At 32.2% G+C, this 13,481-nt stretch overlaps 1 protein-coding gene and 1 pseudogene across 1 annotated transcript; both read left to right on the top strand.

The window, feature by feature from the left end:
- Positions 1-305: 305 nt before the first annotated feature.
- Positions 306-3,383, top strand: LOC131845717 (facilitated trehalose transporter Tret1-like). Its single transcript, XM_059194808.1, has 3 exons — positions 306-332; positions 810-948; positions 2,101-3,383. Exons 1-3 carry the CDS (start codon positions 306-308, stop codon positions 3,381-3,383), a joined length of 1,449 nt encoding a protein of 482 aa, XP_059050791.1.
- A 1,862-nt stretch (positions 3,384-5,245) lies between these two features.
- On the top strand, positions 5,246-10,046 carry LOC131845716 (uncharacterized; annotated as a pseudogene).
- The last annotated feature ends 3,435 nt before the right edge of the window (positions 10,047-13,481 follow it).

Raw genomic sequence — 13,481 nt, 5'->3', positions numbered from 1 at the left:
AGGACAGACCGCGTGGAGGCCGCATAAAACATTGCCTGCAATGGGACTACTTGTCCCCATTGATTACAAACTCCTTTCCCTTTCTGAGTTTTGTTTGAAGAAATCTCACCCACACTGTTGCACCCACTAACGCGCAAACAGTGCCGCAGATTATCATGAAAATATTCTTAAATAACTACTGCTAGTATATTTTGTTACAAATTATTATAACGCTGTTGAATTTAATCATTTCTTTATTTCTTCCAGTACGAAACATCATCAAACGTCATTAATGTTATCTGGTATTTTATTACAAAATAGCAACAATGATCAATAAGTACTTTTTAAGACAGGTGGGTACCGAAATCTAGAAAGTTTACGTTATCTAACCAAAACTTACCTTTACTTACTTTACGCGTTTCTATACACTAGAATAGCCTCTCCTCTATAAACTTTCAATTCTCATTTCATTTAAGTTTTTGTCTCGGTGGTCCACCGATTTAATACTCCGCCTCACTTCCAATGGTCGCGGGTACCAGACCTCGTATGATTTAAACATTTCTATTCATGAGTATGATTATTTGTATTGGTCTAGGTGTCTACTATGTATTTATTTGTTTTATTTAATTCAGACTATCAATGTCCCATATTATAAATACATTGTAGAGTAACATACATATAAAATAATAGTATACTATATTATGGTATTTAAGTATTTCTATCAGTTGACTAGCATCTACAATACAAGCTCTATTTAACTCGGGACTAGATGGTGTTGTGTAAGTTATACTAAGTTACTACATATTGTAAATATTTTTATTTTCTTTCAGTGTTTTGTTGCATCTGGCTTCATTTTGCACTCTTTTAGCGTAAGCATATATTTGGCATTTCCTTCAATCTTAATTTCAACACTGCTGTCTTCAAATGCCAAAGACTTCAGAATAACACCTGACGAGGCTTCTTGGCTGGGTAATTTATACTTGTACTTCCTAATATTATAAACGCGAAAGTTTGTGAGATGGATGGATGGATGTTTATTACTCTTTCGCGCAAAAACTACTAAATGAATTTTGATGAAACTTTACAAGAACATAGCTTATATAACAAAATAACACATAGACTATAATTTAAAAAGACAATATGGCAATTGGGTGAAACATAATGATAAATGTCAAAAAAGTGTGATGTATACGATGTTGATTAGGATAGCTTGTTATTCATATTTAATTAGTTGAAGCGAATGCGTTTCTGTTTGGGCAGAAATAAATAAACAAAGTCTCAAATACGATATATAATAGTTGTCGAATTTAATAATGGTTATATGTGCAGGTAATGCGCCAAGATGGCACAGAAAATATATATAGAAACAAACACCGTTTCACATATTATATATAATAATTTTCAATGTGTATAAGAATAACGATATAATTAATTATATTAATAACTTGAAACTGGAGCTTTGTATTAAACCATGAAAGGAGGTACATCTATTTCAAACACTATAACGATATCTCAAATCTATCTTCAGTTTGGACAGTATATAGACGAGACGACTGACAAAAATTCTTGTTTTAAATAGATATTAAGCATTTAATTATAATATAACGATCAGTCTGTCCGGTTGTCTCTCTACTTGCAACCTTTTCATGACTAAACGGGTGAATGGAGCGCAATGAAAATTAGGATCATCATCATCAGCCTACTGCAGTTCACTGCTGGACATAGGCCTTTCCCAAGGTACGCCACTGGGTACGATTTTCAGCCCTTCACTTTATGGCAGGAATTTGCTCATGATCACCACACTGGGGATGCAGGTTAGCGATCGCAGTACATAATTTCTCGCACCTAAGACGCTGCTGCCCATCATCAGTCTGTAGAATTGGAAATTGTGTGTGGATAGAATGGTTATACCGCCACTTATCGGTCGTCAGAGCCTCGTCTGAGGTACCGCGAGCAGATGAGGTCGACATGGAGCACTGAGGTGGTGTTTGCGCTCCCTTACATCCCTTACATCATCGAAAAGTAGGATAAAATACTTTTATTTAAAAAGTAAACGATATTGCGGCTAACAACTAGTAAATAATCTATTTAAACATTCAAGTACCACGTTTGTTGTTTCAGCTTCTTGCAATACCATTACTGGTCTGATCGGGCTTTTCACTCTACCACCAATAATGCAAAAGTATGGCCGAAAAGTGATAAACATCGGTACAGCAGTAATTCAGTTAATGGGTTGGTTACTTTACATATTCACTAATAGTGTAGCGGCTCTCTACGTCGCCAGACTAACTCATGGACTATGTCTAGGCTCCGTTTACCTTCATTGTGTAATTGCAAGCGAATATAGTGATCCCAAACGAAGAGGTTATCTGATAGCAATTAAGAAGATGATGGGAGCTGTAGGAGTTTTAACATGTCATGCGCTATCGCTTTCTTGTACTTGGAAACAGGTAGCGATTTTTGCTATATTTCCATGTATAATAATAATTATTAATGGTTTGTACTGGCCAGAAAGTCCCTCATATTTGGCTATGAAAGGAAAGTTCGAGGAGTGCAAATATTCCTTCTACTGGCTACACGGAAAGTCAATGGAGAAACAAAACGAATTGAAGATATTAATGGCCGCACAGACAGAAACTATGCTGAAGAATAAAAGAAAAAAGAGTAATATTATAATAGAAATATTGTATAGCTTCCGTGACAAGATATTTTTAAAATCTTTTATATTAACCACATTATTGATATTAGCTATTGATGTGTCTGGAAGGTTTTATCTCCTAACTTATGTTATACAGATTATAAGAGAAATTGTATCGGATGAAGTGACTGCAGGATATTGTACTATAGCTGTCGATTTATTAACAATACTCGCGTCTTTTACATCAATTTTTCTTATACACAAACTCAAAAGGCGTACTGTACTTTTCTCTTCAGGAATCTTTTCAGGTACACTCATGTTAATATTAAGTTTAATACTGTTTCTAAAACAACAATACCAACTAGATTCCTACTCGTCTGTAAGGTGGTCATCAATTTGTATTGTTATATTACTTAATTTTGTATTGTATGTAGGATTAATACCAGTGTCTTATAATATTAGTGGGGAAATCTTTCCTGTTGAATACAGAGGTATCGGACCTTCTGTATCGGGATTATCTTTTATGACATTTTATTTTATAACTATGAAATATACTCCTGCTATTATAGATGGTACAGGATTACATGGGATGTATTTAATATATGGTTTGTGCTTGTTATTATGTATACTTGTCTTATATTTTATATTACCAGAAACTAAGGATAGGACCTTACAAGACATTGAAGATGAAATGAAAGGGGTGAATAGGACAGCAATGGAAGTGAAACCGATGTTAGATGGAACAATGGAAGAATGTGCGAAATAATGACTTAATCTTATTTTTAAGTAATTTAACATGAGAAATAAGTTAACGGGCCGCCTCATGGCTTGCAATAACCATCGCCTATATACATGAACAGCATTACAGGCATCACGTTATCATATAACCAACGTGATACTCATGCGATGCCAGTATGGAGTAAGATATGCGTTTTATTCTGTAATGTCATTGCCTTCACCCTTTAACTGAAATACTACACATGTTATAAATCAAAGTGGGTGATTTTGTCGCGTCTGCCTATTTATTTGCTATAATCCATAAAAAAATTCTGAACAGATTTTTATAACGTTCTCATTTATCAACATAGCAATAGCTGAGGAAGATTTAGATATATAATTCATTAACGTCGCCAGTATCAAATATATTTAAACTTTTAATAGGTTACTTATTAATAAATATGTTATAATTTATTTAAAATAAATTATAAAGTTGTAAAAATAAAGTGTTTAAAATTAAATAAATATTTAATTTGTCATCACCAGAAAGTCAGAAATATAATTTAGCATTGAATGATCTATTCGAAGTCATATCTATACACTAATGCGAATCAAACAATAGAGTCAGTCGAGTGATCGCTCACTCGAGTACTCGAGCGGAGTGCAAAGCGATCTTAGAACACGAGGTAGCATCACCAATAGCTTTTTTATGCAACCTGAGTTTTGAAACGGGGATCTTTCCAAATAATTTTAACAAGCTATACATAAATTGATACCAGCAAATTATAGACCAATCTCACTCCTTTATACAATATCAAAAATTATAGCAAAAATTGTTAACAGATGACTGATTAATTACAATAAAATAAAAAAAATAGCATCAAATCAATATGGATTTCGAAAAAAAGATCTACCGAAGATGCAGTGCTTAATCTTACATACAAAATATCTTCTTACCTTGACTCAGGAAACTACAGTTTGGATATGTTCCTTGATTTACAAAAAGCATTTGATACAGTGTATATACCGTTCCTACTAACTAGGTTACAAAACTTTGCTAAAAAAGGAAGGAAGGAAAAAAGGGAAGTTGCTGACAAGGACCTGCTTCTGCAAACTTTTAAGGCGTTATGTCAATGTATTACTACTGCATCTGGACATAGGGATGTGCCTCAAAATCATATTTAATTGAACTTGAGGGAGCCCAAAGGACAGTAATTAAAGTTATGTTTTCGCTACCATATAGACATCCTACAATGCTGGTATACGAACAGGCTGATGTTTTGTAAAATGTTCATATATCAGTGTTTAAGACGATATCATCGTGTAACTGTGCCAGCAATAACATGTGAACCAAAACGTATTATTGGAAAATTTAAATATCCAATTCCATCTGTGAAAGCAACATTTGCAAAGAAGCAATTTAATTATATAGCACCTCGGTTATACAATACATTTACTGGCAAGGATAATGATAAATTAAAGGATAAATCTAATCATGATATAAAAAAGATTATTATGAAATAGTTAAAACCACTTGAATATGAAAACTGTGAAACACTAGTGTCCCCGTATTAATATTTATCTCTCCTTCTTCTTATCTTACACACACACACACACACAACACACACATACACACACACTTTGCAAGTAAATAATGATAAGCTTGAGTTAATTACCTTATTTGATTGTCTTTTTATAAATTGTAATTCCAACCATTGTGAATTGTAAGAGGAGGGAACTGGCACCTAAAATATAAGTTTCTACGTAGTTTAGGTACCAGGGAACAATTTAAATTGTAAATATTGGATGCAAAATAAAAATAATAATTATTATTATATATGAATGCCAACCTCATGTGTTCGCTAATGTCCAACTATAAATCATTGGTTTCAAGTATGATAAATACTTTCAATGTATGATAAATACTTTCTTAGACAGGTGAGTAATTTTTATTTTTATTCATTACATACGTTTATATTAAACAGTATATCAAATTAAATCAAAATATATTTTTAATGTTGTTCAATTATAGATACTTCAGATATGGTAAGTCTACCAGTTCAGAATGTAATTTGAGTTCATAATACCTATTGTTGAACTATTACAGTTGGGTCAAAATAACTACTTTTAATCCATTAAATAATAGCACTCAAACTTTCTTCTTTCTATCTCTCTTTGAAATAAAAAATGAATCCGTATATTTCTTAACAACATTTATTTGAAAAGAATACGAGCTGAGTTTTTTAGAAAGAAAGAAAGAAAGAAAGAAAGAAAGAAAGAAAGGAAGGAAGAAAGAAAGAAAGAAAGAAAGAAAGAAAGAAAGAAAGAAAGAAAGAAAGAAAGAAAGAAAGAAAGAAAATTGTTTATTTGGTACACTGAAAATAATTTTTAAAATTTAATTTACATTTTATATTAATAATTACAGTACCAACTAGGTCTCCGCTCAGCATATGTCGTGACGGGGTGCCACGACGCTGGTTTTCAGCGGACACCTTCATATACAATAAACATAATAAATATAATACACATACATACATAAATCCAGGCGGACAACACAAAGCAAACATTTACGACATACTACCATATATAAATAAACATCAAACATAAACTACACACTGAAACATAAAATAAACACAAATTCTGGTGACACTAGTATTACCTTGCATTACCCCGCTTTTGGAGTGCAGACACATCACGGCGCAGTTTTCTGAGTGAGGAGGAGTATTTATTTAAATTTATTTTTAAAGATCTGCACAGTTAAAGAATCTTTTATAGGAGGAGGTATATTAGTCAGTTTATAATTATATCTTATATAATTATTTTTGTCAGTTTCTTACCTCGAAATCATTCCGAACTGACGGTAGCTTTGATATATCATAACAGTCTGTAATAGACTATAAAGATATTTTGAATTTGAATTCTTCATAATATAATCTTTTTTAGTAATCATCGATACAAAAAAGGGTGTATGTGTGTGTGTATTAAAATGTATGTTTTTTGTTATATATCCGTGCCGCTAGTTAATAATAATACTTAACATGCTATAACTATTCTGTTACAGTGTTTTATTGCATCCGGCATCATATTTCAAGCTTTTTGCGGGTCCATGAGTGTAACACTACCATCAGTATTGAATCCCATACTACTATCACCAAATACATCAGACATTAAGGCTACGCCGTATGAGGTTTCCTGGTTGGGTAAGTTATTTATACCAAACTATTGTAGAAACAAACAGACAGACGAAAATAATAACTTTGTTGATACTATTACTGAAGAGAGTTACCAAGTATTTTCTATAATATCTGCATAATTCAAGATTCATGTCACTTTATTAGGTACTAATTATTTGTCATCTTCACTCCTGCGATCTTATGCAGTTTTCTATATATAGATTTCAGACTGTATTCTTGCTGCTTTATTTTTCATAATAGTTCTAATGATGTATACATCAGCCATTTAAAAAGATTTGTCACTTGAAATCTCGATGGTCTAGCGGGCTAGCACACCGTCTTACGAGCCGAATTCGAACATTTGCTCATGAGTATGATTATTTGTATTCGTCTGTATGTATTATATATGAATTTTTAAAAAATGTAACCAAGTATTTAGTTGTCTAGACCCCATAACACAAGCCCTGCTTAGCTTAGGACTAGATAGCACTGTGCGAATTTAGTAACATATTATCTACGATTATTATGTTACTAATATTGTAAACGCAAACGTTTGTGAGCATGGATGGATGTTTTTTACTCTTTCACGCAAAAACTACTGAATTAATTTTGATGAAACTTTACAGTAATATAGCATATACATATATATTCATCAGAATTACATAGGATATAGTTTAAAAAGATGTTATGTAAATTGTGCGAAATCTTATTAATATGGTGAATGCGAAAGTTTGTGAGTATAGATGTTTATTACTCTTTCACGCAAAAACTACTGAACGGGTTTTGTTGAAACTTTACAGTGATTTAACTTATACATCAGAATAACACATAGGCTATAAATTTTACGCGGGTGAAACCGCGGGTACAGCTAACATAATAATAAATATCAAGTGAGTGTCATGCAGATGAAGCTGCGTGGGTCAGCTAGTTATTATTAACATTACTGTGCTTGTTTCAGCTGCTTGCAATAGTATCACGGGTTTAGTTGGCTATTTTGTACTGTCACCAATGATGCAAAAAATTGGGCAAAAAACGACACATTTTAGCGTAAGTGTAACAGTTGCTATAGGTCTATTAGTACTTGCACTAGCCAAGAACATGGTTATGCTTTTCATCGCTAGATTAATCTACGGACTCTATTTAGGATCGATTTTTATTAATAGTATTTATCGCATGTGAATATTCTGATCCTAAAACAAGAAGCTAGGAACAATAGTTCCTAGCTGTGGACGCTCTGATAGATTTTATTTTCTTATATATGTTACACAAATAATAAAAGAAATCATTGGGAACGAATCATCTGCAGCATATTGTACGATATTTTTCGATATAATAACAATAGTCGCAATATTTGCATCTCTTTTTGTTATACACAAATTTAAAAGACGCACTGTAGTTTTTTGTTCAGGATTTACGTCAGGTTTGTTAATGATAATAATAAGTGTTTTGATAAATTTAAAGTCACAATTTATAGCACTTTATCTTGGATTGCACTTAGTGTTATAATGACACAAAACTTTATAAACTACCAGAATCTACGCTAAATCTGACAGAGAGGCAATTCAAATTTTATATTAAACAAATGTTATGTAAAAAAGCCTATTATAGGATAGATGAATTTATAGATGATAGCAATATCTAGCAAGAATAAGTTTATTTGCGGACAATGTTATAATTTGTTTTTCATACTGCTTTCTTGATATATGATAGCGTAGCGGCTTTTGTATTGATTGCCGCATGCATCCTCATGTAAAGTGCGAATACTGTAACTACCATATAGTAATTTTAAGTAGCTGTGACGTGATCGAGTGGAATGAGTAGTCATGCTCACTAAAATGTCCAGACATGTGGCGGCGTGATGGGCCGGGTCATTGGGCTCCCTAAAATATGGTCGAGCGCAGTGATGGCTGGCTCATCCGTCATACTCGTGAACGAGTGCTGCTTGTAGGGACTGGTCTGCTCTTATCACTACGACTGATTTAATCTTATTGTATATTTATATTTGACCCAAAAAAAATCGTGCTGGTTGGTAGTTTGTATTCACACATTTCGACTTGTAAATGTAAACTTACAAGGATTATTTAAAAGAGCAACACACAAGTTTCTTGCTCGTTCTTCTTGTGATGAGACAGCTATCCGAACGACCGGTACTATAAAAAAAATTGGTATGACTATTCAAAAGTGCTTAAATGAAGTTTATTTGAATAAACGATTTTCTATTCTATTCTATTCTTTGTAACGTGCATTGGACTGATACCTATTAGTTACAATATTGTTGGGGAAATATTTCCTTTAGAATACAAAGGTTCGGGGCCCTCTGTTTCAGGAATATCATTTATGGCGTTTTATTTCATAAGCCTGAAATTTACACCTGTTATCATAGAAGAAATAGGATTACAATGAATGTACTTTATGTACGGATTATGCTTACTACTTTGTATATTTGTATTATATTATATATTACCAGAAACCAAAGATAAAACATTGCAAGATATAAAAGACGAAATCAGAGGAATAAAGAGAACAACTGTTGAAGTAAGCAAATGTTAAAACATGCAAAAATCAATTTTATAACTCTTGAACTAATTCAATTTATATAAATATAAGTATAGATGTTGTACATGTATAGTAGAATAGATGGCATTGTAAATTTATTCCTGATCTGTTACTTGATGATTGGAACGAATCGGTGGACTATATGAGTGTCTAAATTATAAAAACACGTAGATTACATTGTTTTATATTGCAACGTGCAAATATGAACTACGGTAAAACAGCAAAGAAATATATAAAAAACATGACGTATAAAGAGAACTGTTCTAAAACTATAAATTTAGAAGGAATGTCAAAAAGTATGAGACAGTCTGTCACCAAATATTAATAACCAATTTGTGATTTATGATTAATCAAAATCCAAATAACAGATAAGGGTTAACACATAAAAAACTGTATCTTATACTCAAATAATTAAGATTAAAAGTTTCGATTGATTAAAAGCAATTATATTAATTCGTTATGGCTATGTTCGAGTCAAAATAGTTTTATACTAGTACAACTAAATGGCGCTGTATTTTTGCATACATAATTTCTAAAACACGCTGTTGAGATTTATTGTCATACCTTATATAGATACGTAATTTTTTTTATATAAACGCTTAGATCAATATATGCGGTTGTAACCTCATAACTGTATTTCATTCAATATAAGTACGTTTGTACGCTCCTGATCTCCAGAACCTCGGTTTTCTACATGGTTCTTCGCAGCCGGATTGATACGGCTTGGTCAAGTTTTTGGTTTATTCGTACCCGACGGGCAGTGGATCGCTATTCAAGGGATACCATAGGTCCTCAGCGGGAAGTGTTTCCCCCCGCCGACTTTTGCAGCGAAGCCAGCCCCGCAGCCCCCGCACCACACCGAGGACATCACTGAGGAAGTACAACGGATGTACGAGCTGGTCATACATGACGTCATCAGGGCATCATCTTCAGTGAAACATCAGTCAAGTATACATGTGTGTGTTGGTGAAGTGCAATTGTGAGTACATTTGTTGTTATTTATTTGCCAAGCAAAATTGAACTATATTAATTAGAAATCAAAAATTTCAAGCAGTTTTAGACATAGAATCATTCGCATGTAATTTAATAGACACTTAGAATAATTTAAGAATAAACGACGGAACGAGGAATCTATTTCCGGTTTCAGCCCAGTTGAAAATTGTCAAAACACTTGTAAAATTTTTAGGATTTTCCATGGACTTAGAATAATTTCTGTATGGCATATTAACTTTTAATTTTATGATTTCTCTTAGACTTAGTATATTTTTCTTAACTTTAAATGGGATATTAACTAAGAAAATTTTATGTTTTAATTTTGATAATTTCTTCAACTTTATAAAAAGTTTCGTAGTGTTATCACTGATTTATAAACAATTTAGATATAATCTTTAATTGATTATTTTGAAAGTAACTTTACTTCCTTTTATTGTTTATTTCGGTTTGAGTTTCTAATAAAAAAAATAAACATGGAAGTTTTAATGCTTTAATGCTTTAATTTAAATGTTCAGTTAGATTTACAACGTTATATTGAAAGAGCCTTATTTAATTTTAAAAAGTCCCCTAAGGACAGAATTACTAAAGAATACATAAACTAGATCAGAGAATGTAGATAATGATTGGATGCTCTTTCGTAAAAATAATACTAAATTGATTGAGACTTCAGATTCCGATAAATTAGAAAATTCAGTGTATGTAAAAAATTATATTTATTTTAATGTCTGCGAATCTTTTCGTTGAACTGATATCCAATATCGTTACAGTTCATAGCAACAGTATAACAATTCCTAGTAGAAAACGCATTATTAAGCCCTGGATCACACCAGGTCTTCTGAAATGTATACGTCATGAAATACATAAAATTATATATATTCGATATCGTACCTTTTGTAACAATCTTTTAAAAAGGTTTAAAAGGAAATTGAAGAAAGTGAGATCACAAAAGCTAAAGGAAATCCCAAAAAGACGTGGAATGTTATCAAGCTAATAGCAAATAATATATATAAATCTTCAAAACACAAAAACTGATGCTGGTTCATTATTAAAAATTAGTAATAATCCCCTGTCTTCTATTAATACAGTTAATAAGTTTTTCGCTAATGTTGGTAAAAATCTAGCATCCGCTATTCAGTCTCAGTTACACGGCAGCATAAACGTTCAACATATTACAAACTTACAATATATCCCTGACTCAACTAGTCAATTCTCAGTTCTATGGCACTTTTTCCTGTGGATGATAGGGAATTGAAAATATAATTACCAATTTAAGATGTAACTGTGCTGTCGGATGGGATGGTATCTCCACGTCAGCAATTAAATCTGCGAGCCATATACTGATACCTGTACTGACCTACGTGTTTCATTATGCTCTCAATTTGGGTATTTTCCCTAATGTCTTTAAAAAAGCAGTAGTACATCCAATTTTTAAAGGTGGGGATAGAGATAGTATCTCAAATTATAGACCTATTTCTGTGCTTTCTATATTTGGAAAGATTTTTGAAAAAATTCTAAATAGTAGACTTATCAAATTTATCAATAGTCGTAATATACTATCAGATAATAAATTCGGCTTTAGAAATAATAAATCAACGGAAGACGCTGTCCTTGAACTTACCGATTATGCCATTAAACTTTGACAATAAGAAAAAAACAATTGGTATCTTTCTGGATCTCTCTAGGGCTTTTGATACTGTCTCTATTCCCATTTTGCTTAACAAACTGGAATCTATTGGTGATAGAGGCGTGTCTCTTAATATGTTCCGAAGTTACCTTGAAAATCGTACTCAATTTGTAAAAATTGACGGTTTGGAGAGCAGTGACGAATATATCAGCTATGGTGTTCCACAGGGTAGTGTCCTTGGGCCTAGCTTATTTTTAATTTATATTAATGATCTTTGTAATATGAATATTCAAAATTGCAAAACTATTACCTGTGCTGACGATACAGTTCTCCTTATTAGTGGACAGAATTGGATGGAAACTCAAGTACAATCAGAAAATGCCTTAAAAACTGTTATGAATTGGCTTCAATCAAACTATCTTACTTTTAACATTTCAAAAACAAAATTTATACCGTTTTCAATCAATCACGCCACCCAACCACCTTCGTCTTTATCTTTTTGCCCACATATTTGTACGACATTAAATCCTACAATGTGTAAGTGCATATCAGTAGAACGCGTTTCTTCCCTTAAGTACCCTGGTGTTACACTTGACTATGCAATGGCATGGAAACAACATATTGATGCAACTGTGTCCCGCGTAAGGAAATTGATATATGTTTTTAAGAACTTGAGAAGTGTCGTTGACTTTAATTGCCTTAAAACTGTATACTATGCACTAGTACAGTCAATTATTACATACCGTATTACCTCCTGGGGAGGAGCAGTTAAAACTATATTGCTGAGACTTGAACGAGCACAAAGATCTGTATTGAAGGTAATGACAAAAAACCAATTCTTTTTCCAACTGAAGATTTGTATTCAATTTGCCAGGTTTTAACTGTCCTTCAACTATTTGTACTAAACATTACGCTTCATAAACATTCTCAGCTTCCATATGTTTCAAATGATACAAATTTAAGACGCAGAACTTATAAAATATGTAAATTAAATCCTTGTCGTACTGCAATAGCTAGTCGCCATTATAACCACATAAGTTCTATTTTGTATAATAAGTTAAATAAAGAATTGAACATATATCCCTTATCCTACTACAAATGTAAGCTGTTGTGTGTTAAATGGCACCAAAACTTATCTTATGAAAAATCTAAAGATCTTTTAAAATGCTTTACTTAAAGGGCCATCTCACTGGTGAAGCCTAACAGCTTGTAAGACATGTACAGTAATGTTGGGACACATTAGAAAATAGATATAATAATAAAAAATATCTAGCCAATTGTATTCTAAAACGGTTTTTCGGTCAAAAATGGATTATAACAGAATCAGCATTGGCTTTGAAATAAATGCTATAAACTACTGAGTGCCCAGGCACTCAGAAGTTGTATCTAGCATTTTTTTCTGCATTAAAAAATTTGAATATTGATATGAGTACTGGGGATTTGATCATCATTCATATCGTATCTTTTAAGTTCGATCAAGAAACTAGGAAACAGTGGGAGCTTCTTATTTTTTGAAGCAGATATATAAACAGTCTGTACATAAATAAAAAAAAAATATTTTGTACGAACTACAATATTATACACTACAATTTATTTCATACAAAATTATTAATTAGTTAGGTAACAAATTTCGCTTTACAAAGTCAAAACGTCACAAAAGGTAACCTTACCTTGGGAAAAAAGATAATTGCGAGTAGAACTTACGACGCGGGTTCCGTACCGATTAAATTGAAGATACATGAGATAAGAATAGATCCAGCATTGACCAACATAGTTATAATTTTATATTGTACATACTGTA

Source organism: Achroia grisella, unplaced genomic scaffold (assembly GCF_030625045.1).
Source record: "Achroia grisella isolate CSIRO2021 unplaced genomic scaffold, CSIRO_AGI_Agris_v1 utg48083, whole genome shotgun sequence".
Taxonomy (NCBI): domain Eukaryota; kingdom Metazoa; phylum Arthropoda; class Insecta; order Lepidoptera; family Pyralidae; genus Achroia; species Achroia grisella.
This window is presented reverse-complemented; position numbering and strand designations above follow the sequence as displayed.